Source organism: Brachionichthys hirsutus, chromosome 12 (genome assembly GCF_040956055.1).
Source record: "Brachionichthys hirsutus isolate HB-005 chromosome 12, CSIRO-AGI_Bhir_v1, whole genome shotgun sequence".
NCBI lineage: Eukaryota > Metazoa > Chordata > Actinopteri > Lophiiformes > Brachionichthyidae > Brachionichthys > Brachionichthys hirsutus.
This window is the reverse complement of record NC_090908.1, coordinates 856,895-884,814: the sequence shown is the minus strand read 5'-3', so window position 1 is coordinate 884,814 and position 27,920 is coordinate 856,895. Positions and strand designations below refer to the sequence as shown.

At 43.8% G+C, this 27,920-nt stretch overlaps 4 protein-coding genes across 5 annotated transcripts in view; 2 read left to right on the top strand and 2 right to left on the bottom strand.

The window, feature by feature from the left end:
- Positions 1-408: 408 nt before the first annotated feature.
- On the bottom strand, positions 409-3,306 carry scrn3 (secernin 3). Its single transcript, XM_068746014.1, has 7 exons — positions 3,151-3,306; positions 2,871-3,052; positions 2,320-2,519; positions 1,461-1,673; positions 1,227-1,389; positions 967-1,147; positions 409-881 (listed from the first exon to the last, which is right to left on the bottom strand). Exons 1-7 carry the CDS (start codon positions 3,304-3,306, stop codon positions 720-722), a joined length of 1,257 nt encoding a protein of 418 aa, XP_068602115.1. The 3' UTR covers positions 409-719.
- On the top strand, positions 3,194-10,735 carry cir1 (corepressor interacting with RBPJ, CIR1). Its single transcript, XM_068746013.1, has 11 exons — positions 3,194-3,326; positions 5,312-5,501; positions 6,024-6,118; positions 6,768-6,841; positions 6,956-6,969; positions 7,076-7,128; positions 7,220-7,268; positions 7,526-7,646; positions 8,271-8,377; positions 9,162-9,247; positions 9,508-10,735. Exons 2-11 carry the CDS (start codon positions 5,430-5,432, stop codon positions 10,448-10,450), a joined length of 1,614 nt encoding a protein of 537 aa, XP_068602114.1. The 5' UTR covers positions 3,194-3,326; positions 5,312-5,429; the 3' UTR covers positions 10,451-10,735.
- Positions 10,736-12,092: 1,357 nt separating this feature from the next.
- Positions 12,093-14,270, bottom strand: sp9 (sp9 transcription factor). Its single transcript, XM_068746329.1, has 2 exons — positions 14,250-14,270; positions 12,093-13,811 (listed from the first exon to the last, which is right to left on the bottom strand). The coding sequence occupies exons 1-2, from the start codon at positions 14,268-14,270 to the stop codon at positions 12,516-12,518; spliced, it is 1,317 nt and encodes a 438-aa protein (XP_068602430.1). The 3' UTR covers positions 12,093-12,515.
- Positions 14,271-17,205: 2,935 nt separating this feature from the next.
- The window catches only part of LOC137902113 (obg-like ATPase 1), a 30,827-nt gene continuing 20,112 nt past the window's right edge, over positions 17,206-27,920 (top strand). The window contains exons 1-4 of one of the 2 annotated variants that reach the window (XM_068746172.1): positions 17,206-17,220; positions 17,317-17,402; positions 18,995-19,138; positions 19,695-19,822. In XM_068746172.1, the coding sequence (XP_068602273.1) occupies positions 17,206-17,220; positions 17,317-17,402; positions 18,995-19,138; positions 19,695-19,822 (373 nt within the window). Of the gene's footprint in view, positions 17,221-17,310; positions 17,403-18,994; positions 19,139-19,694; positions 19,823-27,920 lie in introns of both variants that reach the window. The other variant, XM_068746171.1, reaches the window with a different exon arrangement.

Sequence of the window (27,920 nt, the reverse complement as noted above, 5' to 3'; positions counted from 1 at the left end):
GACCGATTGAAGTAGCCGCCCTTTGTGTCTTCTGTCGGCGAGCTTCATGAGGCCGTCGCCTGAAACGGGTTTCACGTCACCGATGAGACTTCTCAAGGCTCATCTGCGTGATTTCTTTCTGAAGTCGGGTTGGTTGCGCCGTTGGCAGCCATGTTTGAAGTCCTACGATCCATGTTATGGCAGGAACCGAGTCGACCGAGATAAATGACTAATCATTACTTTGATCTGTAAACGTGTGTGTGTGTGTGTGTGTGTGTGTGTGTGCGTGCGTTTTATACAGAATCAAGCGTGGACTGAAGAGAATCTTCTCAGCAGTCGTGTCTTTACCTGAAGGTCACCTTGAAGACCGTTTATGTTGTATACCCGTAAAGCTTTTATGAATGTTGCAATGCAGGACGCACACTTGAATATCAATTCTGGTTTTTATTGTTCAAATGTTCATCGAGTCTCAGTGAGATTAACAGAACCTCCAGAACTCCGCCCGCTTCTCCATAGAGCCCCGACGTTCATCAAACATGTTAATAAAAAGCAGGCAGACGTGTCTGCTAGATTCTACTGCTGTGTGTGATCTGGATTTGTTTTCATGTTATTGATCTCTTTCATTCAGAATTTGTTCCATCCTGTAGTTTTGGGCAGATTTGACAGACGTCTCTGAAACGTGGGTTAAATGAATTTGTCTTCCTGCCTGCTGCTTTATTTGCTGAACTCTAGACCGCTGCTCAGATTTGACTGTACATGGCCATCTCCTCTCTAACAGCGCCAGAGAACAGCGTCACCAGAAGGTCCGGCTCCTCGACGCCATGCGACAGAAACGCCTCCATCTGGCTCATCTTCTCCGCCTCCAGTTTCCTCATACGCTGCAGAATCTTCTTTCCTCTCTCCTGCAGAAACGGTAGAATCACTTCCTCAGCACAGCGACCAAACAAAGCTAGGTCCTGGATCAGCGTGACGACATGAAACCGGAACCTTGTGGGACTCGATCACGGCGGCCGGCGGCTCGTGTTTCAGGAACAGCTCGTGTCTGCGGTCGGGCTTGCTCTGGAAGCGGGGCTTCTTTTTTACGGGGTCGTCCGGCCCAAACGTGGGAGAAGTGGTCTCGGCCAGCGGCTTCAGGTTCTTCACAAAGATGAACGGTTTGAATACGGACCTGTTGTGAAAACAGACCGATTGTTGCATCATCAGTGGCTTCATCAAAACGAGCTCCAGGCACCGTCTCCGGCTCGCACCTTTCAGGGTCTGGCGTTGCTGTGAAATAGTGAACCCCTGGCAAAGAGGCGTCGCTGGGTATCACCGACACCATGCTGGCCGTGGTGGCGAAGACGCCCTCCATGTTGATGCCGCTGTCTTTATCCCTCAGGATGTCCATCATCGTCTCGGCAGTGATGTGGCCTTCAGGAGACAGAAGCAACACATGCAGACGGCCGAAGGAACCCGGGAACGTCACAGCGAGCGCTACGAACCGCTGCTCCTCTCCAGCATCTGCTTCCCCTCGCAGTACCGGCTGTGCGCCGCCTCGATTCTGGCCGTGGTCGTGAAGGAGAAGACCGTGGCAAAGTTGAACGGACTCTTTCCATCCCACCAGCCCCTGCTCCGGGCGTGGGCCCTCATTCCAGGGTGCTCCTTGTCTATCTTGGTCGTTATTCCGTATTGATTGGAGCTGTTGCGATGTCCATCTAGGTAATTGTAAGAGGAGACATCCGACTCCGTTATTTAGCTCGGCGTGCTCTCAGGAGTGATCGTCTATTTATCTGCCGTTTCAGATTGTTGTAAAGATGCTGAATCACCTTCTGGGTGCCGTTACAAGGACCGGAGGAAGACGTTTCGGAGACAAGGTCAGAGACCGTGTCTCCAAAACGTCTTCCTTCGGAGACACGGTCAGAGACCAGACGTTGATGATTTGGACATGTCCGGAGGAAACAGGGACTATATCTGGTAATAAGTAATTCTGGCCGGGATTTACTGTACCGGATGTGGAGTGTGCTGTGTGCGCCCTCTGGTGGGTATCATTAAGTAATGCGACCCGTGGCTCAAAACCTCTTAACATTCCGCTGCCTACATTTAAAGATGATAAAACACTGTTCGTCATGGCAATAATATGAAGCAGTGCAAATTCAAAAGGGCTCAGATGACATGTTCGCGTTCCGCTTCCTCCTGATTTTGACCTGTCTGGCTTTGTGCTCGCGCTGAGGACGAGCGTTCCTTTGGTCTTTGTCGCTGCTGGCTGGACTGCGTATTAAGTCGCTAACGGGTTGTTGTTGCTTTGTGGACTTTCCCTGCTATCCCATTGCCTTGCATTTTAATGGCTACCCTTATGATTACCTTCCACTCTCTCTGCCGCCCAGTACTTTGCCGATGTTTCCAGCAGCCAAGCCTCCTTCCTGTCGGAGATGAGGAAGGCGTTGTGGTAGGTGAAGCCACACTCGTCTTCCATGCAGGATCCTCCCTGGCCGTGTTTCTCCAGGAGCTCAGTGATGACGTCCACCGCCGTCTCAGCCGTATCGGCTCTCTCTAGTCCGAGCCTGGAGAGAGAGTCACGTTCGTGTTTCACTTGAGCTTCAGTCGAGGGAAGAAAAAATACTGACCGACTGTTTGGAGCGATGGCATGACAATGACATAATAACATAACAATGACATAACGATGACATAACAATGACAATGATATAACATAACGATGACATAACTGACATAATGACATAACTATGACATGATGACATAACGATGACATAACTATGACATGATGACATAACGATGACATAACATAACAAGACGTAACGATGACATAATGACATAACAATAACATAACGATGACATAACTCCCCATGGTGCTGCTTGGGACGCGACACAAGCGTGGAATACAAAGAGAAGCTCACCTGACCAGATCCATGCCCAGAAGAGCTTCGTCACCATCAGCAGGTTCTCTTCCCCACACCGCTTCGTTTCCAATACACACTTGATGCTCGTTGGCCCCCATTTCTGCCCCCCACAGCCAGGCTGGCGTGCTCAGCACGACCGCGTGGGTGTGGGCGACCTGCTCGATCTCGATGTAGGTGCACTTTCCACAAAGAGGAACAAGACACGGGGGCGTGAGAGCTCAGTGAAGGGCTGTTTAGTGGGACTGAAGGTCAAAGGTCAAAGGTCAGCGGCTCCTACCTCCACCGTCTCCTCTGCAGCGTGGTCTCTGGCAGGAAAGAACAGAACCTCCTGGACCTCATCGCAGGGCCTGCTGGAGTTCTTACCGAAGATCACACGCTGCGTCCCGGTGGAAGCAGGGAGAGCCACGAAGGTGTCGCAGGAGGACGGCTGCATGGCGGAACCGGCGGCTTCAGGTTAATACCGAATCAAGTGCTCCAAATCTGGACGCAAAGCCGACAAACTGCGCCACTAAATGTAGAACATTTGAATATCGTCGCGGCCACACAAGCTGAAGAACGAGCACGTTTGATTTCCTGCCTTTACAAGCAACGACAGTTTCTATTTTAGTGAGTTTCGAATTCGCTGCGTCACAGTTCACGTAAGGCATGTCGAGCCGGAAACGAGCGGTCACGTGACCGTGCGGAACCTCCGACACGTCGGGCAATCGCTCCTCGGCGCGATAACGTGGACGCACACATTTTTTTTTTCTTTTTTTTCTCAAAACTTTATTAACATAACTCACAGTACAAAACTCACAGCATAGATCTCGCCCTTCGACATTACATCAAACATTCACATCTTCATAAATCACACATATAAGTAAATCCAACAGTGAGGCATATACAATCACTAATCCAGATCCAAATGAAATGTGCAAAAGAAAGGAAAGGATGAGAAGGAAAATAAATAAACACAAAAACAAACACAAGAATACACATAAAAATAAATTATACAGGAAAATACAACAAAGGTTACAAGCAAGGGGTATGGGAAAGGTTAAATTCTGACATAAATGTGTTCAATCTTTTTGCCTGGGGATTATTTATTTGTTTTAGTATCACCTGTACCAGGGAGAGCTCGTTCCTAAGAGCAGGCCATGACGGGGGTGATTTAGCATACCGACATTTGTGTATATAGTACTTTGTAATAATGACAAGATTGTTCACCAAAAACTCACTATTTTTGTCTTTGAGGATTACTCCTAACAGAATATCTTGAGGGGACCAAGAAGCAATGTCTCTGGAACTGGACGATATTAAGTCATAGAGAGATTTCCACAGCTTTTGGACAATCTCACATTCATAGAACACATGCTTTGTTGTTTCTAGATTTACGTTACAAATATAACAGTTATCTACCACAAATTTAAATCTACTCTTCATGAATTCATTTGATGGATAAATGTTGTTTATGGTCTTAAAATGAACTTCTTTGCATTTCGGGGAGATTGGGAATTTTAAGTAGTTTGTTCGAATAGATACAATTTCAGAACCGTTATAATCTTTGAGGGTGAGTGAACTTTTTGCCCTACTTGGAAATAAGGTATTGATTAAATACTGCCTTAAAAAAGCATTATTACATTTATTGTTCACAAGGTCGAAACCATCTATCATTACTTTGTGTAAATTTGGCGTTGGTAAAATCAAAATATTATAACGCGGGCAAAACACCAAACGGAACTCATCGAGTTTACGCCACAGACCTTAAAAACAGACGAGGACGAATCATTTCCGTATCCGGTCGGAGTGAAAAAAGTAATATATTACTTTTGAAAAAAAAGTAAAAGTAATATTATTACTCAAAATGAAAAAGTAATTCGTTGCACTACACATTATTGGTAAAAAGTAATATTATTACTTTAAGTTACGGTACTAGTTACTTTAGTTACTTTCCCAACACTGGTAATATGATTCCTACTGGAAATATTAAATAAGACAGAGCACTGTTGGAGAAATTAGAGGAAAGATAGAAAGTGTTGGACATTATTATCTAAATTATGTTGTACTCTGCTATGATTCAGAATATAATATTCGTAGCTGGTTTGTGTGTTTGTTTTTGTGTTAATTTAATTTTAATGTATTTATTTAGCATGGCTGTAGTTGGGGTAGAGTATTCTACACAGTGTGAATGCAAGTTTTATAAAATAAGACTCTTCCTTCCATTCTTTCAGGAAATTGTGAGTCACTTATTGTGACTGTACTTCAAAGGTAATCTGATATCTCCTGCGTCCTTATATTACATTAAATACACGTTGCAGCGTTTACGTATATCATGTACAAGATTATTTTAGAGTTTTTAGAAAACAAGCGAATGATTACGGTGATTATTTGCATGCGCTTTCTGGCGTCCTCCGATCCAGAAGAGGGCAGATGTTCACTTAAAGGCTGTTTAATTCCAGGAAAGACAAGAAGAAGAAGCGGAAGCGGAAGCGGAAGAAGACAACAATAGCAGGAACGTTAGCGTCGGATAAAAGTATCTCACGCTTGGAATCCGGCTGAAGTCGTTGATTTGCAGCCATGGGGAAATCATTTGCAAATTTCATGTGCAAGAAGGATTTTCATCCTGCGTCAAAGTCGAATATCAAAAAGGTGAGTGTTGCGGCATTACTTTATGACTGCGTCGGGTGTTCTGTTAGCTTGCAAGCTAGCGAGCTATCTTGTTTCTGCCCAGCTCGCCAACGTTGTGGGTTTTAATTAATTAAGAGAGCAGAAAATAAGACCTGAATTTAATTGTTTGCTGCTTTATTGTGGTTCGTGAGTAAAAATGTAATCTAAAATGATCGTGCATTGTAAACGTAAGTTTTTTTTCCTCTTTGTTGACTTTGCCTTTAGGGTAGATGAACACACTCATAATATGAGCAATCCACAGTTTTCCATTACAATTTAATTTAATTTAATTTAAACTTCTTTACATAATCGCTAATCGAAAGATGACTAGTCAAAGCCACACGTTGTACTGTCGTACTACTCATCTCTCATTTCAGTTAAAGTGGGTGTTGGTGTTTGTTTTTTCCTAAATAAATAAATAGTAAAACATTTTTTTTAAGGTGAATCTTAAAACTGAGATGGGAGGATATGTGCTTCAATCGTACGTCTCTGTTTGTCTCACAGGTATGGATAGCAGAACAGAAACTGACTTTTGAGAAGACCAAGCAAGAAGATCTTATGCAGGCGTACCTGAAAGAGCAGGACACTTACAACAACAGGTCAGACGCGCAGGTTAAAACATCCTCCTTCCACTAAGGGTTGGTCCATATTTGGGTTTTCACCATTCAGATTCTGCTTTTCTGTTTGTTTTATAACAATTCTTGTTTCTGGTTCTTTGATGGCAGAGTTTGAACAGGCCACATGCTTATTTCAGACCGAACTTTTATTTTTAAAACTTTTATACAAGCCATTCTTTATCCATCATATTGTGATATGACTGTCACTGCCTTGATAGCTAACCCGTTTTGAATGTTAGCGATCTATGCACATCCAGCTATAAAAAATGACTTTCAGTGTTTGCTTTTGTTTGCTGTTTTACTGAGTATTAGACACAATTCGTCATATTTCACTCGCCCAGTTGTGATGAGCTGCTGCTGGCTGTGAGGCATCAAAGGATTTGCTTATCTCATATGTGAAGATGTTCAGTCAGCTTGCCTCGTCTGAAGCTGCGTGTCACCACCTCTGACCCTGAAACTCAACTTGTGACATTATTTGGGAGCTGATCGGCAGAATCAGAATTACAATTTCTAATTGTTTCAGATGGAGTCGGTATTAAACGGTTCGGGGTTCAGGGTGCCCTGCCCTAAACCCACTTGGTACATTTCTAAAGGAGAGTTTTGATTGCTTTTGTTGTTCTCTCACATCCAGGTTGTTGATGGGAGATGACCGAGTTAAAAATGGCCTCAACTTTATGTACGAGGCTCCACCTGGAGCTTCTAAAGGTAAATTGTTTGTCATCTGAGCAGCGTGAGTGTTTTAACAAATACTGTTTAATGTTTTAATACTTATTCTTTTATTTTTATTTTATTTCTCCATTATTGTCTCCTGCACTAAAGAGGAAACGAAAGAGGTCAGGAACTCCACCGAAAACACTTTTTACGTGAGATTGTGTTTGCATGTTGGTTCTCCGGAAGTTTTCATTCATTTAAAACATTCCAAATGTTTCGGCTTTCCAGGAAGGGGAAGAAGAGTACAAATTTGAGTGGCAGAAGGTTGCTCCCAGAGAGAAGTAAATGGACGATACAGTATATAAACTTTAGTATATTGTCTCATGGTTTTCCATCATTTGCATCTGTTTTATTCTTACTTTTCTCATGTAGGTATGCAAAAGATGACATGAATATTAGAGATCAGCCATTCGGGATCCAGGTATGTGGTCATTTTTATTTCATTTAATCAATCATTCTACCATTGTTACCGGGGTGATTATATTTACTGAGATAGTGAGTTTATTAAGTACTAAGAAATAAGTGCGTGTGTGTGTGTCTGCGCGTGTGTGTGTACACAACCAGAGTTCAATCTTTTTATTTTTCTGATGATTCCAGTATTTTAAGGTACTCTGGGTATTTGTACTTAATTATGCATGCATAATAAAATGTAATTAATGTCTGATGTTAACTTTCCAGGTACGCAATGTGAGGTGCATCAAATGTCACAAATGGGGCCACGTGAACACGGACAGGGAATGCCCCCTCTTTGGGCTGTCGGGCATCAACGCCAGCTCCGTGGCCTCGGAGGAGGCAGCAGGTAGAGTCCAGACATGAGTCATCGTCAAACGGCCGTCAGGATAACAGATTTCTTTAACAACTCTGTCCTTGTAATTAAGTGTTAATATAATGTCGTAATCGGACAGCAATGACTTTGAATGCATATTTTATATTTGTTTATTTTGTTGAAGTAGATAAAGTAATTTACAACACAGATATTTTGATAATAGAGTAATGTGAAAATAGATCCAAAACGGAGGAGTCTGAGTACCCGAGCTGCGTGATGTTTGTGAGGGAGCTTTTGTCGGCCACAGCCTTCCTCTCAGGGTCAGATTCTGATTCTGAGTCCTGCAATCAGCGAGTTGGGTTGTAAAGTATTAATGTTTACCCCGGGAGGGTCCCGTCAGCGCACGCTGGTGATGGTGGAGTGCTCTAATGGTCCTCCTCCCGAGACGGCAACAATAATTATCGTGTATTCTGATTCCCACAACTGCTGCTTTGGCCGAGGATGATATTGTATGATTTGCTCCGCCAGAAGTGGAGTGAGTTGATTTGATGCCCCGTTTCTGTTAACAAAGCCGCCCCTGAAATCCCCACTGCGGAGATGGTGCTTGGCGATGGTTCGACATCAACGGGACTCTGAGGCTGTGATTTGTGCTAACAGGTCCGTCGATGCACCCCTCGGAGCTGATGGCGGAGATGCGAAACAGCGGGTTTGCCTTGAAAAAATGTGTTCTTGGTAGGAATGCTACGGTTTGTGATCCATCGCAGGTAATTGTCCGTCTTGCACCCCCTATTGCTACACTTGGGACAAAAAAACTCTGCATGCAAGTGAAAGACTAGCTCTGTGTCTTTGTTTGGTATATTGATTTGATTTGAATGCTTTATTTCGAACATGCAAATTAAAAGACAAATAGAAAACAACGAACCGAAAAAAATGATAATAGTCAAACCAACAATAACAAAGTCAAATTAACAATAATAATACAAACAAAACATGTCCGAAAAGGAGTAGGATGAAGCATTAGCTTTTTTTGAACCTACCCCCTCTCCACTACTCAACAAGCCATTCCTCTAACATACATACATTGAATACATTTCCAAAGTAAATAAAAAATTGCAATTATAAACAAACATATATTTTACATAATTATTATTATTTATTTATTTATTTTTGCTAGAAAATGAACCCGATATATCCACAAGATAGAAAATAAATTAAACAACAAATATACTTTCAAAAAATAGTCAAAAAGTGTAAATAACTAATTCATAAATCACTCGTGAAAACACCTGATCATTAAAGCCCTTCTCCCTCACTGTATTTCATGAAAATTAATATATTAATAGAATAGAATAGAAAGCCTTTATTGCCATTGCATAGTGGATATACAACGAGATTAGGAATAATACTCTACATTCGACAGTTATTAGGATTGTTATGTCAATGTTCATTTAAAAATCATTTATCTAATCTAGATTGGTGCAAATTTGCATTGACAAGTGTTCTTCGCCTTTATTTATGTTCCGGAGCATGTTCTGTGTACTTTTACAGGAATTTGTTGCCAGTGATGAAGAGGACGATCCGGAGGTGGAGTTTCTGAAGTCTTTAACAACAAAACAAAAACAGAAGCTCCTCAGGTGAAAGACCAAACCAATTATAAAGCGAACGCTTTATTTATTCACGGATGAGCCCGAGGAAAATAAGTCATTAATACATTTGAGTGTGGAGTTCGCTAAATGACCTGCTGTGTTAATGATGTTTTAACCATTTTTACATTTGTTCTATCAGGTAGTATCATTGCTTATTTTTACAGTTTATGTTTTTAACACGCTCTCTCTGCTAATGCCATGCTAGATTACAAAGATGAATTTTTAATGTCTGTGTTTCTATTTTATAGGAAACTTGATCGCCTAGAAAAAAAGAAGAAAAAGAGTAAAAAACAGAAGAAGAAAAGCAAAAGAAAACACAAGAAGAAGCATGAAAGCAGTGACGGCTCCAGTGACTCTTCCAGCAGCAGCAGTGCTGATGGCGGGTCGGATTCAGACAGCCACAGCAGGTTCAAGAGCCAGAAGAGAGGGAAGAACAAGAAGAACGATTCCCGTAGGGATGACGGCTCCAAGAGTCAAAAGGCTTCCTGTCAGAGGAGCAGGTCACCGAGCTCGCACACTAAACGCAGACGGCCTGAAGAGCAGTGTGGAGACCACAGACGAGCGAGGGGACGCCGCAGTCCGGAGAACAAGTTCAAACCACAAGGAGAGGAAGGGAGGAGGGACGGGCAGCGGGCGAGCAGCTCCGGGGCTGGCGTGGACGGAAGTAGGAGCTGTGAGAGAGGCAGGGAGGAAGGAGGTAAAGACCGGCGGCACAGTGGAGATGGTGAGAGGAACAGAAGCAGCACAGACGGGAGGAAGGGCAGGACAGCAGATGGGAGGAGCAGGAGCAGAGAGGGCGGAGGAAGGAGTCGGGGGAGAAGCCCAGGCGGAGGGAGGAGCAGAAGCAGAGAGGGCAGAGGAAGGAGTCGGGGGAGAAGCCCAGGCGGAGGGAGGAGCAGAAGCAGAGAGGGCAGAGGAAGGAGTCGGGGGAGAAGCCCAGGCGGAGGGAGGAGCAGAAGCAGAGAGGGCAGAGGAAGGAGTCGGGGGAGAAGCCCAGGCGGAGGGAGGAGCAGAAGCAGAGAGGGCAGAGGAAGGAGTCGGGGGAGAAGCCCAGGCGGAGGGAGGAGCAGGAGCAGAGAGGGCAGAGGAAGGAGTCGGGGGAGAAGCCCAGGCGGAGGGAGGAGCAGGAGCAGAGAGGGCAGAGGAAGGAGTCGGGGGAGAAGCCCAGGCGGAGGGAGGAGGAAGCGCTGACCCTTTATTCATTACAATATGGGACGAAGCATGTTTACCAACAACACGCAAACGCATCTGATACTGCAGCTATAGGTCGTAGTTCTCCTGCTCCGCCAGTAGAGGGAAGCAGTCGACAGAAGACAGGCTCAAACCCAGTCTCTGTAAAACTAGAAACTATTTCATGGACTCGTTTTAATCATCGGTTGCCATGACAGAATATTTGTGTTGAGTTAATTTTTGTCTTATAATTGCAACTAACTTGTAATCCTTCGGCCAGATCTGTGATTAAAATGTTAAACTTCAGATACTGTTTACTGTTTTCAATAAATAAATGGAATATCTGATGGAAATTGAAATGAGAATTTCAATATTAATTGATAGTTAGTTTATGAATTAATATTGAAATATAATTTCAATATTAATTCATAGTTTTACTTTCATAGCTGTGAATGCTTTATTATTAATTCAATTGGTGTCTATCTTTGCAGCAGCGATGACGGAACTCTTGTTTCTCAATCTGGAAAATTGTGGCTGTTAAACTTGATCATGAATTTATTTCCAGTGTCTAGCCTAATAATGAAACCACTGGTCCCATCAGGCCATTTTATTTTACTAATGTAAATATTCTTTATATTTAAAACAAGTATTGCAATAGTTAAATTGGTCTTTTATTTTATTTTTTCCTTTTAGTCAGTTTCATCCTTTAAATTACGGAATTCGCTGAACGCGTCCCGAATAATTGTTTTTGTAAATGTTTTATTGTTATTATTTTTTTAATCTCGACCATATTTCAACAGTTGCCGAATATTGCCTCTAAAATCAGGTTTTTTTTTTTTTGTTCTTCTATATGACATTCATATTGAACACCCAATTTTTAAATGTCTTTATTTTCCAGTTTCCTTGAAGTCGCTGAAATGGAAATAATTTCTCTTTTACATTCTGCTCAATCGAACAGCCTCTTCTCTCTGAAGGGTGTCCGGATGACGCGTCCTTGGAGCCGCGCTGTAATGATCTCTCTGCGGGTCGGACGCTGCACTGGGCAAGCACAAAGACGTGAGGAGCGCATCCTCCAGTCCTTTCAGCGCAGGCCACTGATATTCAAATAACACGCACGCACCATTTGACTGCTCTGTGCACGGAGCGTTCCAGACTCCGCATTTGCATGTGACTCTTTGCCCCTTCTTTTTTTTTTGTATAGTTGCACGAACTGTTCCCAGAACATCTATGTGGTTTCTGGCGCAGAGAAAAAGCTCCGTCGATTGGGATGCAAATGAAAGCAGTTAATTTGGACAATTAGAATAAATATCCAGGGACCTTTGTCACCAAGCCCCCCCGGAAACCCCCGATAAAGAGAATCCGAACAAAAGATGTCTTGCAGATTAATTAGATATTTGATAAGACACGAATCTCAACTCGCAAATACAAGACACGAGGGAAACCGATAATTAATGCATTTAACAAGCTTTTCATCTGAGCATGAAATGTTGTTCCGCAGCATTAAACATTGATTTATTCCATATGGAAAATATTTCAGGTGATTTTTAAGATTTAAAACCCAACGGCACTCTTTAAAATAAATTTATAAATCAAGCTCTCCAAATGAAAAATGAACTAAAAAAATAAAATCTACATCACACAATTACAGACGTTTTAAGATGTTTTAATTACGATAAAATGAAAGTCTTATACGTGTGACTTTATACAGGTAAACATTTATATATATATATTTTTTTTTAGCAAAGAAATAAAAGGTTTAACCAAAGTTGAAGAAGCTGCGTACGTACATATCCACAAAGTGCGTCCAAAGTAAACTCCCCGATTTCCAGGATACCAACACGAATAAAACCGGAATAAAACCGGAATAAAACATTTACGTGAAAATATACAAGACGAGAGTCGCGCCGTCCGGAGTTCAGCGGGTTTATTCTCCAGCTGCTCGAGAAGCTTTACAGTAAACTGTTGGATTTATGAATGAAACGCGCGCACGCCTGGAGCGCGTCTGGAGGCGTCTGGAGCGCGCTGTTCTACCCGTTCCTGTTTGTCCTTCCCGTTTTCAGTGCAGTTTGGTTTCCCGTGGAGCCTTTCAGGGCTCGTCGTGCGGACCCGGGTCCTTCACGGCGGTTCTGGGGTTCAGCCCGTCCAGACTGAGTTCCGGGGACTCGGAGCGCGGCGTCTCCAGGTTGCTGGTGTCGGTGTCGCTGTCGCTGCCCTTCTTGCCCCCCCCTCCGGCCGTGTGCGTTTTGATGTGCTTGCTCAGGTGGTCGCTCCGCATGAAGCGCTTGTTGCACACCGGACACGCGAACCGCTTCTCGCCGGTGTGCGTGCGCAGGTGTCTCTGCAGCTCGTCGGACCGGGTGAACCTTTTGCCACAGAAAAGCCAGTTGCAGACGAAAGGCCGCTCGCCGGTGTGCCACCTCAGGTGCGCCTTCAGGTGGGACGTCTTCCCGTAGACCTTCCCGCAGCCGGGGATGTGGCAGCTGTGGAGCCCCTTCCTCCGGAGGCTGGCCCCGGCGGGGCCCAGCCGCTCCGCCTCCTGGCAGTTCGGGCAGTCGCACGTTGCCCTGCCGGAGTAGCGCCGGGACGACCGCGAGGAGCTGCTTATTCCAGAAGTGCCCCCAGAAATCATGGCGGTGGCTGCAGACGCGTCCGTGTACGCGGGGATGACCGTTTTGAAGCCCTCCTGCGTCAACAGGTGCTGACCGGTGGACAGGAGGTGGGACGCGGAGGGGCCGATCCCGGTGGAGCTGAACGCGGAGTGGGTGAGCGAGGAGAAGTCCGGGCTGTAGCCGCTCAGCTGCGAGTGGATGGCCGGGGGGGTCCCGGCGTGCAGGGAGCTCTGGAGCGTCCCCGCGGGGTTCTGCACGTCCAGCCACGACCCAGGGCTGGTGTGGACGTCCCACCACGAGGACGCACTGTTGGCCACGTCGCCAGAGATAGTCGAGTGGAAGCCGGACTTGTACCAGGACTCGTACGGGTGCGCCATCCCCACGCGCGGGTAAAGAGTTTCTGCGGACGCGTGGACTTTGGAGATGAACGCTGACTGTCCGGCCTCTTGGGACGCGACGCCGGCGGAGCTGGAAAACAGGCCGGAGTACTCTGAGGAGAACGCGGACGAGGTCGGGGACGTGGAGGCCAGACAGAAGGCGCTGCCGCTGGAGCCGCCGGTCGACGCGCCGGTCGACGCGCGGCTCGCCGCTACGGTGAAGCCCGGCAGGCTGGAGCCCAGGCTGCAGCTGGAGGAGGATCTCCTCCACGGGTGGAATCCACCTTTGGAGAAAGCGCCGGAGTCAGGCAGAGTGGTGAGAGGACTGCTATTACCGATTTTGTTGCATGTTGCAGCCAGCATAGCGAGAGGCGTCGTTCCAAAGCGCGGCTCTTCCTGAAACACACACAGGCCCAACTTATAAATGTTAACGATGAAGCACGTGACCGCAGGACTTTAATCATTTCATGTCTGAAGTCAGCAGAGATTAATGTCTTCACGCTGAAAGGATAAACCAGAACGGTCCGCAAACAATCGGAATAAATGCAGCATTTATGTTTGCTGTCAACACAAAATATATTAAAAACACAACAAGAACAAAGTTTGAGCAGAGCTCCGGCAGAGGCGATGTTTTATCGGCATTAAACAGTTAATATATTAAAAATAAATAGGCCCGACTTAGTGTTTAGGATTTAGACTCCCGAAATAAGAAACCTAAAAGTAAGCGGCACCGCAATAAACAGAAATTAAAACTTTAAGTCAGCGCGAAGGCGCAGAAGGAAGTCGCAAGTCCAATTTAGGCATATTTACGCATGAATCCAAACCCAGACTCACCCCGAGTATAGACGTAGCCATATCCAGGTCTGTCTGCGGTGGGGGGGTCGCGGTGTTCGGCTCGCAGCTCCCAACACTAAGTAGTTGTAGAGAGCGTGTTCTTTGAAGTACAGCTGGCGAGGACGCGCAGCCAATCTAAAGGCCGCGCCCGTGACCGGGGACGGAGCCAGCCAATCAGAGACCCGAGCGCGCCGGAACGCGAACAGCCCGGCCGTCAATCAGCCGCCGCGGAGCCGCCGCTCGGCCTGACAGGAGCCGCTTTCGGGCTTTCTAAATGCTTCCACTGATTTTATGTTTCCTCACAAGAAGCTTCACGCTCTGAGCGCAGATCTGAGTTCACGCGAGAGTTCCCCCAGAGGTAAGTTGTTCTGTTATTTAAACGCGTGGGGGGGGGGGGGGGCACCGTGTAGTTTCAGGTGGCCCTTCTGGGTTTCACTCAGCTCGTGCGCGTTCTGCGCGTTCACTGTTTAAACGCGCAGCATCCTGATTAACCCGAGAGACGCTGCTGTTATCGGTGCGTAAAAACAGCTCATCCACGCAGGGAGACAACTGTCGTGCCCCCCCCCCCTAAATGTTAAAGTGCTCCGTTTATACTTGGAGTTCGCAGATGGATGAAGTTTACGCGAGAAGTTCAGAGCAGAACGCGCAGACGCGACTTCTCCAGCTGATCATAAACGAGCCGCCCAATAAAAGAAGAAATAAATTCAATTAAAGAATCACAGGCGCGTATTAAATCAGCCAACCTGCAGTTTGCTTTTTTGCCATCTAAAATGTGTGCGTTTTGCTTGTGCGCCCCCCCCCTCCCCCCGCCCCCGCTTAGCCTACTAGTTGCAGAAGTGCAGGTGAAGAGTTAATTAAAAATGACGGTTTGCATTGTCAGTCATTGTGTTTTAAAATACTGTACATGTATTTCATAACCGGAACAAACAAAGACATGTGCGGTGCGGTGCGGCGCGGTGCGGTGCGGCGCGGTGCGGCGCGGTGCGGTGCGGTGCGGTGCGGCGCGGTGCGGTGCGGTGAGGCCGCCCCCTCGTCTCCCGAGGAGCGCCGCGTCTCCTGGCTGAAATAAGACGCCCGCACGCCAACCTAATCGCTCACTCTGATTAACTCGGGGACAATCTCGGGGACGTCCCATTTGAGCCACGTCCCTGCAGTTTGTTCCGTTTGTCCTTTAATAACACAATAAACCCGCAGCTTGTTAAAATGGCAAAATGTAAAATGGACCAAACGTGAATCATCGTCCTTTAAAAGTTAAAGCAATTTTCCAGAGAAAGGCTTGACCGACGGACGCGCGTTACTTTATTCAAAATGGGCGCGTAATGCTCCATTATGGGGAACGAACGCACCCAGGCTGCAGCCGCAATTTGTTCGAGACCCCAACCTTTACAAGGTGAATGAAAATCAGTCTCATCCAATACCAAGGAAATAGAATCATTTGGGCAATCACGACAATTGGGCAGAGAGCGCATTTATTCTATAAGCAGAGATAGAAGCGGAATTCATTCAAGCTTTATTTTCAGTGTATTTAAATGATAAAATAAAATCAACATTACATTTGTCTTTTGTTTGAATTTACTATTATATTTTTAAAGTAAATTAATATTCACCTGTCATTAATGCATCCATGTTTAAATTATATAGCTGCTTTAATAATAAAATAAAATGTGTGTCATAGTACAAAGTATTATATATTAATAATGCGCTTTTTAATCTGGAATCATGATATTTATATCTCCAACATACACAAAATGTTTATATACCAATAGATGCTCTCATTTTTTATTTATATTTCATGAATCTATATTAAAGGAAATATATATTGCACCAGAGATTCCGCTTCTTTGCACACAAGGAGAGAACAAGATCTCGCCTTGTCATTCAAGCTTGAATTTAGAGTTGAATCTGTAATTCGAGCCCATTTGGGTGCACTTCTCCGTGGCAATTATGAGCCTATTACAAGCCATTAGATTGATCAATGTACCTTAAACAATGGGAATGATTTATTTGGTCGAACAAACTGCTCTGCGTCTATTGTGGTGGGCCTAAGTGGGGGTGCATCCGTCAACAAAAGATAAATGATTAATTCAGACCTATTCATTTAAATTCTTTCTACAGCCTCACTTGCCTCAAATCCAGATGATTCGAGGCTCATTTTCTGCATGTTAGACCAGACGCACTGCCGGACTGGAGTTGGGAGTTGTGTGTTTTAATTTGTATATCTGCTGAGGGAAGTTTATTTGGGGAGGTTTAACTAATTGTTGTAATTCTGTGGCCACCTGCTTCTCTCAAAGCAGGACGGAGGGAACTCTGAGTCAGGGTGTCGCATGCTGAAGCTGCGCAGACACATGAGCTCAGTGACGGAGAAGGGGCGTAAGCATGAAGGTCTTCTCTACAGCTTTCTACTAGTCCCATCATTTATTCTGCAGCTCCCTCATGAAAATGTTGTGGTGATGAGAATAGAATATATTCTTCTTTTGCGTCTTGTTTCTCTTGCCTTTTATTACATGCACTTTAAGGTTATATATATCATATATCTTTGATATGTCAGCGCGGCTAAATGTGTGGATGCCGTTTTTTAGACAACTGTCGCGACGGATGACTCAAACGTTCAGAGGCAGCAGGTCGAAGGTCACAGCACAGACAAGCCGCGGATGAAGACGTGCACCTCTAACGGGTTCACATGCGATTGATCCCACAGCAGCGTGTCAACCTCCATCAATAGAACCAACGGCTACATTTAGAAGCACAGGACATGTCGCCAGCTTGCAGTGTCAACTTTCATTTTTAGAGGCTGCAGGGTCTATTTTGAGTGCGGGGGGGGGGCAAGCCAGTCAAAGTCCAGTCTACTGCTCTCATTTGAGGACTTCGCTTCCTGCTTCATCAATGAATCTGATTTTTGTCCCGATGAGTTTGTGAGCTTTGGTGGAATTCAGCAAAATCTTTGTCGGAGATATAAATGGCCCCGAAGAAGGTGCCTTTCACGAGGAATCGCTCCGTGCATGCGTTGAGCGTCTCGTCATGAAGTGCTCTGACTGCAGACGTTTCCACATTGTCTTATCAGGGAAAGGGAGACGAGGCGACGAAGCTGCCGCCGCCGATCGGAAGGTTTGGCACCTCGCTGAAGGTTGGGATTGTTGGCCTCCCCAACGTTGGGTGAGTAAATGCTCTTTGCCTTCTCGCTTCACACTGCAGGCCTGACTGCAGCAGGTGCTTCCGTAGCAGCAGAAATGAAACCGCACCTAAAGACGGATTTAAGCAGCTGGCAGGATGAATGCTCAGAGGCTTAGAGTCCATCACACCCACACCTTAACGTTCTCCTCGTGTAATGCTCAGAGGCTTAGAGTCCCTCACACCCACACCTTAACGTTCTCCTCGTGTAATGCTCAGAGGCTTAGAGTCCCTCACACCCACACCTTAACGTTCTCCTCGTGTAATGCTCAGAGGCTTAGAGTCCCTCACACCCACACCTTAACGTTCTCCTCGTGTATACTGCATGTTCTCTATAACATGCAAAAACATCCAAAAGACACCTTCTGAATAGATGAGTGGTCACAGAAATATTTGAGTGGTCCTCAACAACCTGAGGAGCATTCCTCATGTCTGGAGCCATGTGCCCCCCCCCCTAACCAAGGGTCAGATCCAACAAGAGCCCTTCATGTCATCTGTGTTTAAATAAAGTTTAAGAGGCCCATACTTCAACAAAATGCTTCCAGCGATACTTTTTTTTATGGCGTAGATATGTGTCATAATGGAGGACGAACACATGGCTTCAAAGAGCTGTAGAACATCAAAAGACAACGTTTAAAAGTGACTGTTCTCCAAAAACGGAGCATATTTCCTCCTCCCTTTAGCCCTGTTTTACCATCTGGATGTTTTTTATCCGCCTACTCTCTTATGTAATACGAGAGTAGGCGGCTACTCTCTTTATGTTTACATACATAAAGTACATAAAGTACATTACATGGCTTTATTTACGTTAAATAAATACACATTATGAAACCAGCTCTTCATCTGGATTTACTCTGAATTTCAATGGTTCAATTTTTGGAACATGCATGTTCTACTTTTCACAAAAAACGATCATAATAAAGTAAGAGTAGTTTGATAAACTCCAAGACGTTCCTGCTCCATGCTGCCTGCTACGTTACATCCAAATCCACAAAGCCCTCAGTGTCTTGTCATATAAAACCAGCCACCAAGCCAAGCAGATGATGTTTGTAGTGTTGTTGTGTGTCGTCACTGTTTCTCCCACAAGGTGACCTTTGAGTTCGGAACGATGTAGCTTTACGTAAGGATTTAATGTCTGCTCTTTAGCCATCTCGAGCCATTTCATGCCTCTAGGATTGATCAAACCGTCATTCCAACGTGAAGCACCGTGTGCGAGCATACAGATGGAACGTCCTGGATTGTATGCCATTATTGCTCTTGCCATTGTCTGTAGATTTTGAAGAACACTTGAGCTGCATGTGCCACGGAAAATAAATCTCTCGCTGATCACAACGTGGGGCGGCGTTTGGTTGATCCTGCTCAACAGCTGAGATCTATTCAAACATGTCATTTTGCTCTTGATTCCATATACGATTGATCTATTATGGGATTGTCTGGTGATTGGGCACAATATTTTTGATTCAAGTGCTAAAATATCCAGTCAATTAGAATAAGCTTTTTCCTCAGCTTTGCATGATTTCCTGAAGTGTTTCAGGCTCAGCTATGACACTTTCAGACGGATCGGTGTTTCATTTCAGGAAGTCAACCTTTTTCAATGTGCTGACAAAGAGCCAGGCTGCAGCTGAAAACTTCCCCTTCTGCACCATTGACCCAAATGAAAGCAGAGTGCCCATTCCAGATGAACGCTATGATGTCCTCTGCCAATTCCACAGGCCTGCCAGGTAGGGGTTCACAGCTTCCACCTATTATTCACACCTCAGATCTGTAGTATCTGGAGGTCTCCATGCTGGTGGGAGGACAAAACAAGAAGCTGCCAGTTGTCTGTGACCGGATATAAGTTTGAGTATCTCAGATTTAATTCTTACTGCAAAATGAGAAGACCAAATATTAATTTGTGCCTCTATTCATGATCTCCACTGTTATACACGGCGACAAGTTCAGTATTTTGTATTTTGATCCACATACACTATCCTAAAAAATGTACATGCAAATGCATCAGGTGTCTATTATACACGAGTGACCCTAAAAATACACGATTTACTCAAATGTAGTGTTCCAAGCTGCAGATTATTTTTAGATGCGTTCTGTATATTCAGAATCTTTAATCGAAGATCGTTCTTTATCGGAATGTTTAATCACTTCTTTGTGCATAGTGTAGCAATCTGTTCAAAACACAATACAATCTAATGCAATTCTATGCAACACCACAAACGGTTGAATATTCATATGACCCCCGCTGGGATTTAAAGTCTTGAATGAGTGGCTTTTCCATTGCAGCAAAGTCCCGGCGTTCCTTAACGTCGTTGACATTGCCGGCCTGGTTAAAGGCGCTCATTCGGGCCAGGGCCTGGGGAACGCCTTCCTGTCCCACATCAGTGCCTGTGATGGCATCTTCCACCTGACACGTGAGTCACAGCTTGGGCCTTTCTTTCATCGAGATTTCACATCACCAACTGATGACGTTAAGCTCACGTGTGCGATTTTGTCATGCACGTCTTTAGCTCCACCTAAAGTGGGTGCGATGGCGGCATTCAGTCTGCACCCTGCTGTGTAGCCCCAGTCGGGTGGCAGCATCGACTTCGGAATGGTGCATGTCAAGGTTGACACCACAACAGTTCTTCCTAGGAAGCCCCATAAATGAGAATCCTACAGGTGGGAAGTGAAAGAGCTTTGTTCCTTCAGACGACCTGAAGTAATCTGTAATCTGTTGTATTTGTATTTAATGCTTGGATTATCCAAACTACAATGCCACTCAGTAGAGCACATGCCTCACGCCTCAGACCACATGTCCCTGCATCCCTTAAGGTTGCTGGAGTTAAACATTAACGTCAAATACATAAATGATAAATACATAAAGCCCTGTCTTGAAATACCTTTAATCTGCATCACATTTTAATGAATTCATTCTCACATCGAGTTTCACAGTTCCGTCTGTTCTGTCGTTTTGTTTGAATCCTTCTGACAAACAGACCAACAAATCAAAAAGGGGCCACAGGTGAAAACATGGCCATCAGAGGTAATTGCAGAGAGTGAAACCGTTTAGAACTAGCCAGTTTAGTTTACTGATCATACGCTGCTGACTTTCCTACTGTGTGAAAGGAGCTCTGATTAGAGAGCCAGCCGTGGACAGACGTTTACCATTAAGGCCATTTTCCTCTATTGTTTCCTGACTTATCTTTGTGTGTAACCAACAAATGTCTAACTTCTGTTCCAGCACAGTTTTCAAATGGCCTTTGACTCTTTGTAGTTTATGTTTGGAAGTGGAAGACCTCCGACTGGAAGATTTTAAATTAATGAATTAAGAGTGGACAAGACACATACTGAAATAAGCCTGGGATTCCGTTCCACTTTAAAGGGCATTATGCTTAAAATAAAGAATAAGGATGATAGTATTCTATATTTTTGTAATAAGAAATTTGATTTAAGCAAATGTACAAATTGTCAAACTTAGTTTGACACATTTTAGAATCAGAAATTCCAGTTCAATTATTAATTTTCTTGCGAATAGCACACTTTTCAGTTTCTTGTTTATTATTACCTCTGCCAAGGAGGATATGTGTTTGCCAGCATTTCTCTGTCTGTCTGTCTGTCTGTCTGTCAGCAACATAACCCAAAACGTTACGTTCAGATCTGGATGAAATTATCAGGAAATGATGGCAGTGTTACCAGGAACAGATTATCCAGAAGAGATCCTGAATTATGGATCACTTTGAAATGTTCCTTCCTTCTATTTTACAACAGAATTTCATCCGGATCAGATCCGGATTGCGGATATTCTCATGATTTTTTTTTAAATCCCCCGAGGCGGAGGTCATGTGATCAAATATAAAATTTTAACATTGAATTTATTATTGTTACTATGATGACTTACATTTGTGAACTCTTCTAAAACCAGCCACATTTTCTTTTATATTTACCAAATCTTATGTCACCCAACGCTTTTGTTTCTACTCACACAAAGAAGTCAAAGAGTTGGACGTTAGTGCAAATATGTCCTTGGACACAATTATGTGTTTCTCAACTCAACAAAGCTGGTTTTGTTTCGTAATTATATCCATCTTGGCAAACGGCAATGTTAAAGCTGTTGTTTACATGCTACAGAGTTTGACTATATGCTCATGGGGAATAGGAAGGTAGCGCAGAGACATGCTCGGCATTAATGACATGAAACAGTTGGAAGTCAAAGATCATCTTTAGATGTGTTTAATCCTGTTGGATTGATCGTGTTGTTATTGACCTTTCATGTTGGGGTTCAGCTCTCAGTGTGGAAGCTGTAAAACGAAGGTGGAACAGGTGACCACCACAGGTTGGTTCTGGATTCTGCCTTCGAAGGCTCCCTCACCCCAGCAGTGTTCAGCCCTTTGCTTTCAATAATGCCTTTCAAAAACATCATAAGACGGCTGATTCTGTTAAATGACTGGTGTCCGTTGGTCCCGTAGGAAAATGGCGTGCAGGGTAAGTGTTTCCAGTGCTTCTGCAGTGACTGGAAAACAGCTGGAGCCTTACTGTCCGGGATAAAACACAAACATGTTGCACCTCATCCGCTCTTGTGTTCCCGGCTACCCTCGCCGCCAGCTCACCTGGCTTCATTCCCAGATGCTTAGTTTCCAGCAATTAGATGTTTGAATGCTCGCGCAGTGTCCGTCCTCACCTCTCGTCTAATGAGGACTTATTTATTGGTGCATGACACAGGAATCCTGCGTGGGTGAAGAGCCTTCAGTATTTAGAGACTGGCTTTGGGTGTGTGCTGCACCGGGGCAGTAGCTGCATGTTATTTTTGGCATAGAAACCTTCTCTTGCTGAGATTCATGCCTTCAGCAATTTATGTTTGAGTTAGTCATTCCTGTTTTATACCTTTTTAATGTGTAATTTTACAGATTGTATGTATTGGTATTTGACTATCATACTGTACTATACTTAAAACAAATGCTAGCTAAATATATTGGCCTACCTTGCAGTTGTCATTTTTTGTAGCTGAAACATTAAAGCGTTTTTTTATTTCCTACTTCCTCCTCTGAGGGTTTGCTCATCCTTTCTCATCTTGTGTTTTGAACTAGTTATCTTTAAACTTAACTTCAGTTTTAAACTAATATACTAAATACAAACTTTACTGTAAGTTCTCTGAAATTAAAATAAATGTTTATTGATTGATCAAAGAATAAATTAAGTCCTAAATCTGTATTATTTTGTCCTCTATTGCATTACACTGATTACTGTCATCAGTCCTGGAGGGCTAAAAAGACACAAGTTCGGTTTCTTCTTCTCCTTCTACCAATAGTAATAATGATAATAATAATAATAATAATGAGCTGCTCCTTCAATTCAGAGGACAAATCTATTTATTATCTCTGTTTGCAGAGTCCAACTCGTCCGTCCATTCTTCTGTCCCACTCTTGTGAATGCAGAGTTTCTGATGGAATTTATTCCAGTTTGGCTCAGCTGCTCACTTACTCAAAGATCATGCGATTAAACATTGATAGTCAAAGGTTATCTCTGTGACCTATCAACCATGTTTTTTAATCATGACTCAGAATGTCAGATATAAAAGGATAAAATGATTAAACAGCATGTTTTATATCCAAAAGGTCAAAGGTCAACATCACAGTGAAGTCATAATAATTATTGAGCGCATTATATTAAAAACATAAAGTTTAACTATGGGAAGCATGAACTGTCTTTTTTCCAGTTCAAGAGTTGGTTGATTGACACACAGATGCTGCAGTTGCGTGTGTTGTTGTTATTTTAGGGTTTGGTGTAAGAGCTAATCTCTAAAAATAATCTTGATTTGAAGAGGTGCATGCTTGTGCACAAGTGTAAGTGATCATTAAGCTGCAGGCGTGGGTGCCAAACTGGATGGACTGTTCAGACAGGCCTGATTTATGACCAACCAGCCTCCCGACTGACGCCAGCGACGGCTGCTTCCAGCTATTTTCTCTTATCAATAATTACCTTACAAATCCACGAACTTGACAAACAGCCAGAGGACCCCACCCAGAGACATCAACAGCGTGACTCTCTGAAGGCGTCAGCTAGTTCCCACTATTTTGGTTGCTGTGACAGGTATTCAGTCAATATATTACTCAACAACAAGAATGAACTATGATTTTATTCTGTGAGAATCTTTTATAGAACAATCATTCAAAATGAGAAATTATTCTACAGGTCACAAAGATATTCTTTATTTACTAGACTATAACAAGTGAAACATATTCACGTTCGTAAAGGTATAATTTGCATATCATTGTGTGACCCCATATGTCCCACAAATAAATCAAATTAAAGACATTTCTCGTAGTAATTGAGCGTTTTCCAGAAACAGTGAACCTATTCAATCGGTTCTGTTATCTCATTTCATTAATTTATGTTAAGGAGACACGTGACGTTTGGTTTTTCAATAAAAAACAATAATGATTTAGTCGACTAACGTTGAATTCCACAAACTATTGTGCTATCATGTTTCTGATAACAATGGAACATGCTCTATTAAACTATATCCATCTTTTAGTACTTTGGTAGGAACAAAGATGTTTGTCTTTACTTTTGCTGAGAAAGTGAGTTCAGCTCAGATTTGTTTAGTTCTCAGATGTATCTTTAAAAGCATGTCTTTTACTGTGTTTTCACTGTTTACTATCTTAACATCAATATATCATAAGAAATAAAAAATAATACTTTTCATTATTCAATCGTTGAGGAGTAATTCTGGCAATATATTTGTTGTTGAATCTAATTTTCAATTAGCGTACAAGTATATGTTATACTAAAAATAATTAACTTTCAAATCCGTAAAAAAGGCCAATATATATATTTATATATAATTTGCTAGCTCTAATGTGTATGAATGTGTACTTGTGCAGTGGCCTCAGTACAGCTTGTGCTTTATCATGGTGCTGTTACACTCTCCTATTGGAGTAACATTAACTGGTTTATAAGGCGCAGGAATCCCACTTCCTCCGCCGGACTTGTCTAAAGACACTGTGTGTCGTCGGAGCCCCGAACAAATGCAGCAACGCTGCTACAAATCAGCCTGAAATGATGAGCTCGCCTAACGCGACGCTAAACACGGTGCTTCGTTTACGCTGGCTGCTGCTTTATCATTTAGCGGTGAACGCTATACTCTCCTGCCTTTCTGGCCTCCAGCGTGGGGGGCGCCGTCACAGCATTTAAATGAGCATTTTGGTTCAGGGAAAATGAAGCGTTTTTGTCAGCCTCCACTCATCGTAGATGATTAGAGGAAAGCGTCTTCCCATCTTGACTGGAGATCGCCGCAGCTCCAGATAACGTGCTCGGTGATTGAAGGTCGCAATATTTTGAATTCTAATGATGAATTGCCCGAAATAGACTGTAGAATCTTCCTGCTTCCTCCTCCTGCCCCCCTTCCCTGTCCACTGTGAAAGGAACCACTGGGAATGGCATGGCCCGATGATCATAGAATTATTGCATGGTGATTCTAAACCCTTCAAAGCGGAGTTGCTATGGAGATCTCGTTCCAAACTGTGAAATGATTCACCTTTGAAAGGCTGGAGGGCCTGAAGGCTGAACACATCATTGTTCAGGTGGTGGTTGGTTGGAAAATTGCTGGTGCCTGTGCAATCAGCAGCATTACAGTAGTTAAGGATCTAAAAAGGTCTGTCCTCTGAACGATGTGGCACCACAGCGGCGTGCATGTGTGCCGGTTCCTCCCAATCATGGCACTCTGGTGCTCCTTTCTTTAACAAATAAATAGAACACGAGTGGTTTAGCTGTTAATAAGAGCATTCATTCTGTTGTTTTCTTTTAGAGCTCTAAGCTGGAACCTCCCTAGTGCACAGGTTTTTGGTTTATGTTATATTTTTTATTCTACAGGCAATGATATCAAACACGGGGGGGTGGGGGGGGGGTGGGGGCAGTCGACTCTGGATTACACAGGAATCAGAGACCCCTTCTGATATTCATACTATTGAGATCGGTGATTTCACTGTGGTCTACTTTGCAAGATGGGATCATGTAGAAAACACGAGTTTACCTCTAAGGGGCGCAGGGCTGCCATTTCCTGGTGTCGACCTGCTTCTGTATTTGACATAATTGGCATAGGAAACCAGGCTGATGCCACAAACTGTTGCAGAGTCAATTGCGGGTATCCCAACATGAATACTGAGATGATAGTTCCTGAATGAACGTAAAGCCTCTCGTGTGCAGTGCCAGTGTTTTCTGCTGGGAAGGCATCCATAATGTGCTTTTCCTGACACACTCATAAAGTAGCTTTTACTGCTCTGAATGCCTGGAGAATTGCGACAGTGAGTTCGCATGAACATTTTAAAAGCAGCTTGAGGAATGCGAGTTCTTTAGATGTGCTCTTACCCATCTTGCATGTGAAAACATGCACAGGAAGTCACAAGTCAACGAATACTGTAATTTAGCTGAATTATGTTGACCACATATCCTTCCAGGTAACATCAGAGGAAGCAGCTCAATCACTATTGATCTCGCCTTGCCTGTACCTGACAGAGAAGTAATGATCTAAACCATCTGAAGCTCACTTTAACACAAGAGGAAACTTTTATTTGATTATTCTGAGGGCTGCGATGATAATAAAAATGTCACTCGGGAGCTATTTTCTGAACACAAATGACACTCTGGATTTATATCTGCTCATTCTAGAATGGCCTGCAGTTGAAATGCCACAATTTTATAGAACATAGCCTGATCCCTAATCAGGCCATTGAACACCACTCATTCTTTTGTTCTGTCCTCCTCCTTTTTTTTGGTGTTCTTCCTGTCTTGCATGTGGCTTTGTGTGGCGCTGCTTCACGGAGCCCAACCCACACCCAGTTGTTAACGGACTAATTGTGTCGATTCCCCCCTCAGATTTCTCTCCTCTTTTTTACCTTGAGCATTTGTTCTCCGTCTCAATGCTTTGAATGGGACAACGGCAAAGCAGATTTGAATGTTAAATTAGCCGTAATTGATTAAAGCAAATTACTTTGGAATATGTGGTCGTCAAGAGAGTGTCAGCTGATGACTAAATAGTGACTGATCAGCTGCTGCCCTTTGAAAGCCCCTTTGAAATGTTGATTTATCAGCTTTTTATGAAAGATTTATAACCATTGTTAGAAACCAATGAACTGTTTTTGGAAAAAAGAGAACAGTTCTACAAAGCCATTTGGGTGTTTAAATCATTTTCTAGAGAATAGACAGATATAATCATTCCTCGTGCTTATAAGAATAATTTTAGCCAGTGATGAGTGGCTTATTAAATATCTTTGGTACGTATAAATATCTGCTAAATTGATCAACAGATTTTTTTGCATCCCCCCCCCCCCCCCCATTTAAAAAAACAATGAATTCAAACTATACATCCTAATTGTTTGTAATGTGAGTATATTCTTGCAGCCAACAATGTGATTACATTGCATTATATTTTCCGAGTTCATGCAGAGACAATAGCAGATTTTCATTCCAATCAGTGCTGAACAGGGAGCTGGTAAATTGGTGCAGCAAAACAATAATTCCACTGATTAGCCCCTTTCTGTGTGGCGTAAGTGAACTGTTTATACCGTGGAGTACCTCTGCAAGAGGAGAGGAACCAAAACAGCCTGATTAGGCAAAGAGTAATTGGATAAGTTCATTTCCCCATGAGGACAACGCACGGGCCCGGCAGCTTGCACAAGTCTACAGCGTCTGCTGGCGTGCATGAAGGAAGACGCCAGCGGCAGAAGATCTTTGGGTGTCTGTCGGGTTGTTGAGCTTTGGTGTTTAGGTGCTGCAGCATCATGGACAAATCGGGTGCTCATCCCTCCTTCATCATGGCCAGGTATATATACCTTGTAATGGCTTACGAGAGAGTGGACCCCAAAATACAGAGACGTAGACCAAAGGAAAGGTTTTTACTGGAATAAAATAATACGACAAAATACTAAACTGAGGAAAACCGGATGGGCAGGCGTCACAAAATACTAAACAAAAAAACACTGCCTAGAAAACTGAAAGCACTGTCGTAAACGACGGGACCGGCTGGAGCCCAAGATCCAAAAAGCATAAATACACAGCCGAGAACTAACAACGTTCAACAAGCAACGAGTTCGACAAGGGGGGGGCACAGAGGGCCGAGGAGCGTGTTGGACAATGAATCACATCTGACAGGGAACGGAGGGTGGGGCCGGGTTTCAGGAGTAGCTGTTGATGACTGGTGAGGGCCTTCAGGTGTGGCCTGCTGGAATCCTGCTGGGTCGCTTCCAGACGCACCTGAGAGGAGAGAGAATGTGGTCGACGGCACAGAAGAACAAGTCAGCAAATTAAAGGTTCATAACATACCTGGCCCAAAAAATCATCCTCAGAGATCATGAATGCCTGTTCAAAAACTCAAAACTATGAGGCATTGATCAGTTTCGGTCTGATCCGACAGACAGACCCAGAGATGTTAACGTCTCATCAATAATACTTCATTCATTTGAAAACACGGTGTTGCGTTCAGGAATGATCAGGCTTCATCTGCAGAAACTCAACATATTGATACGTTTACTGGAA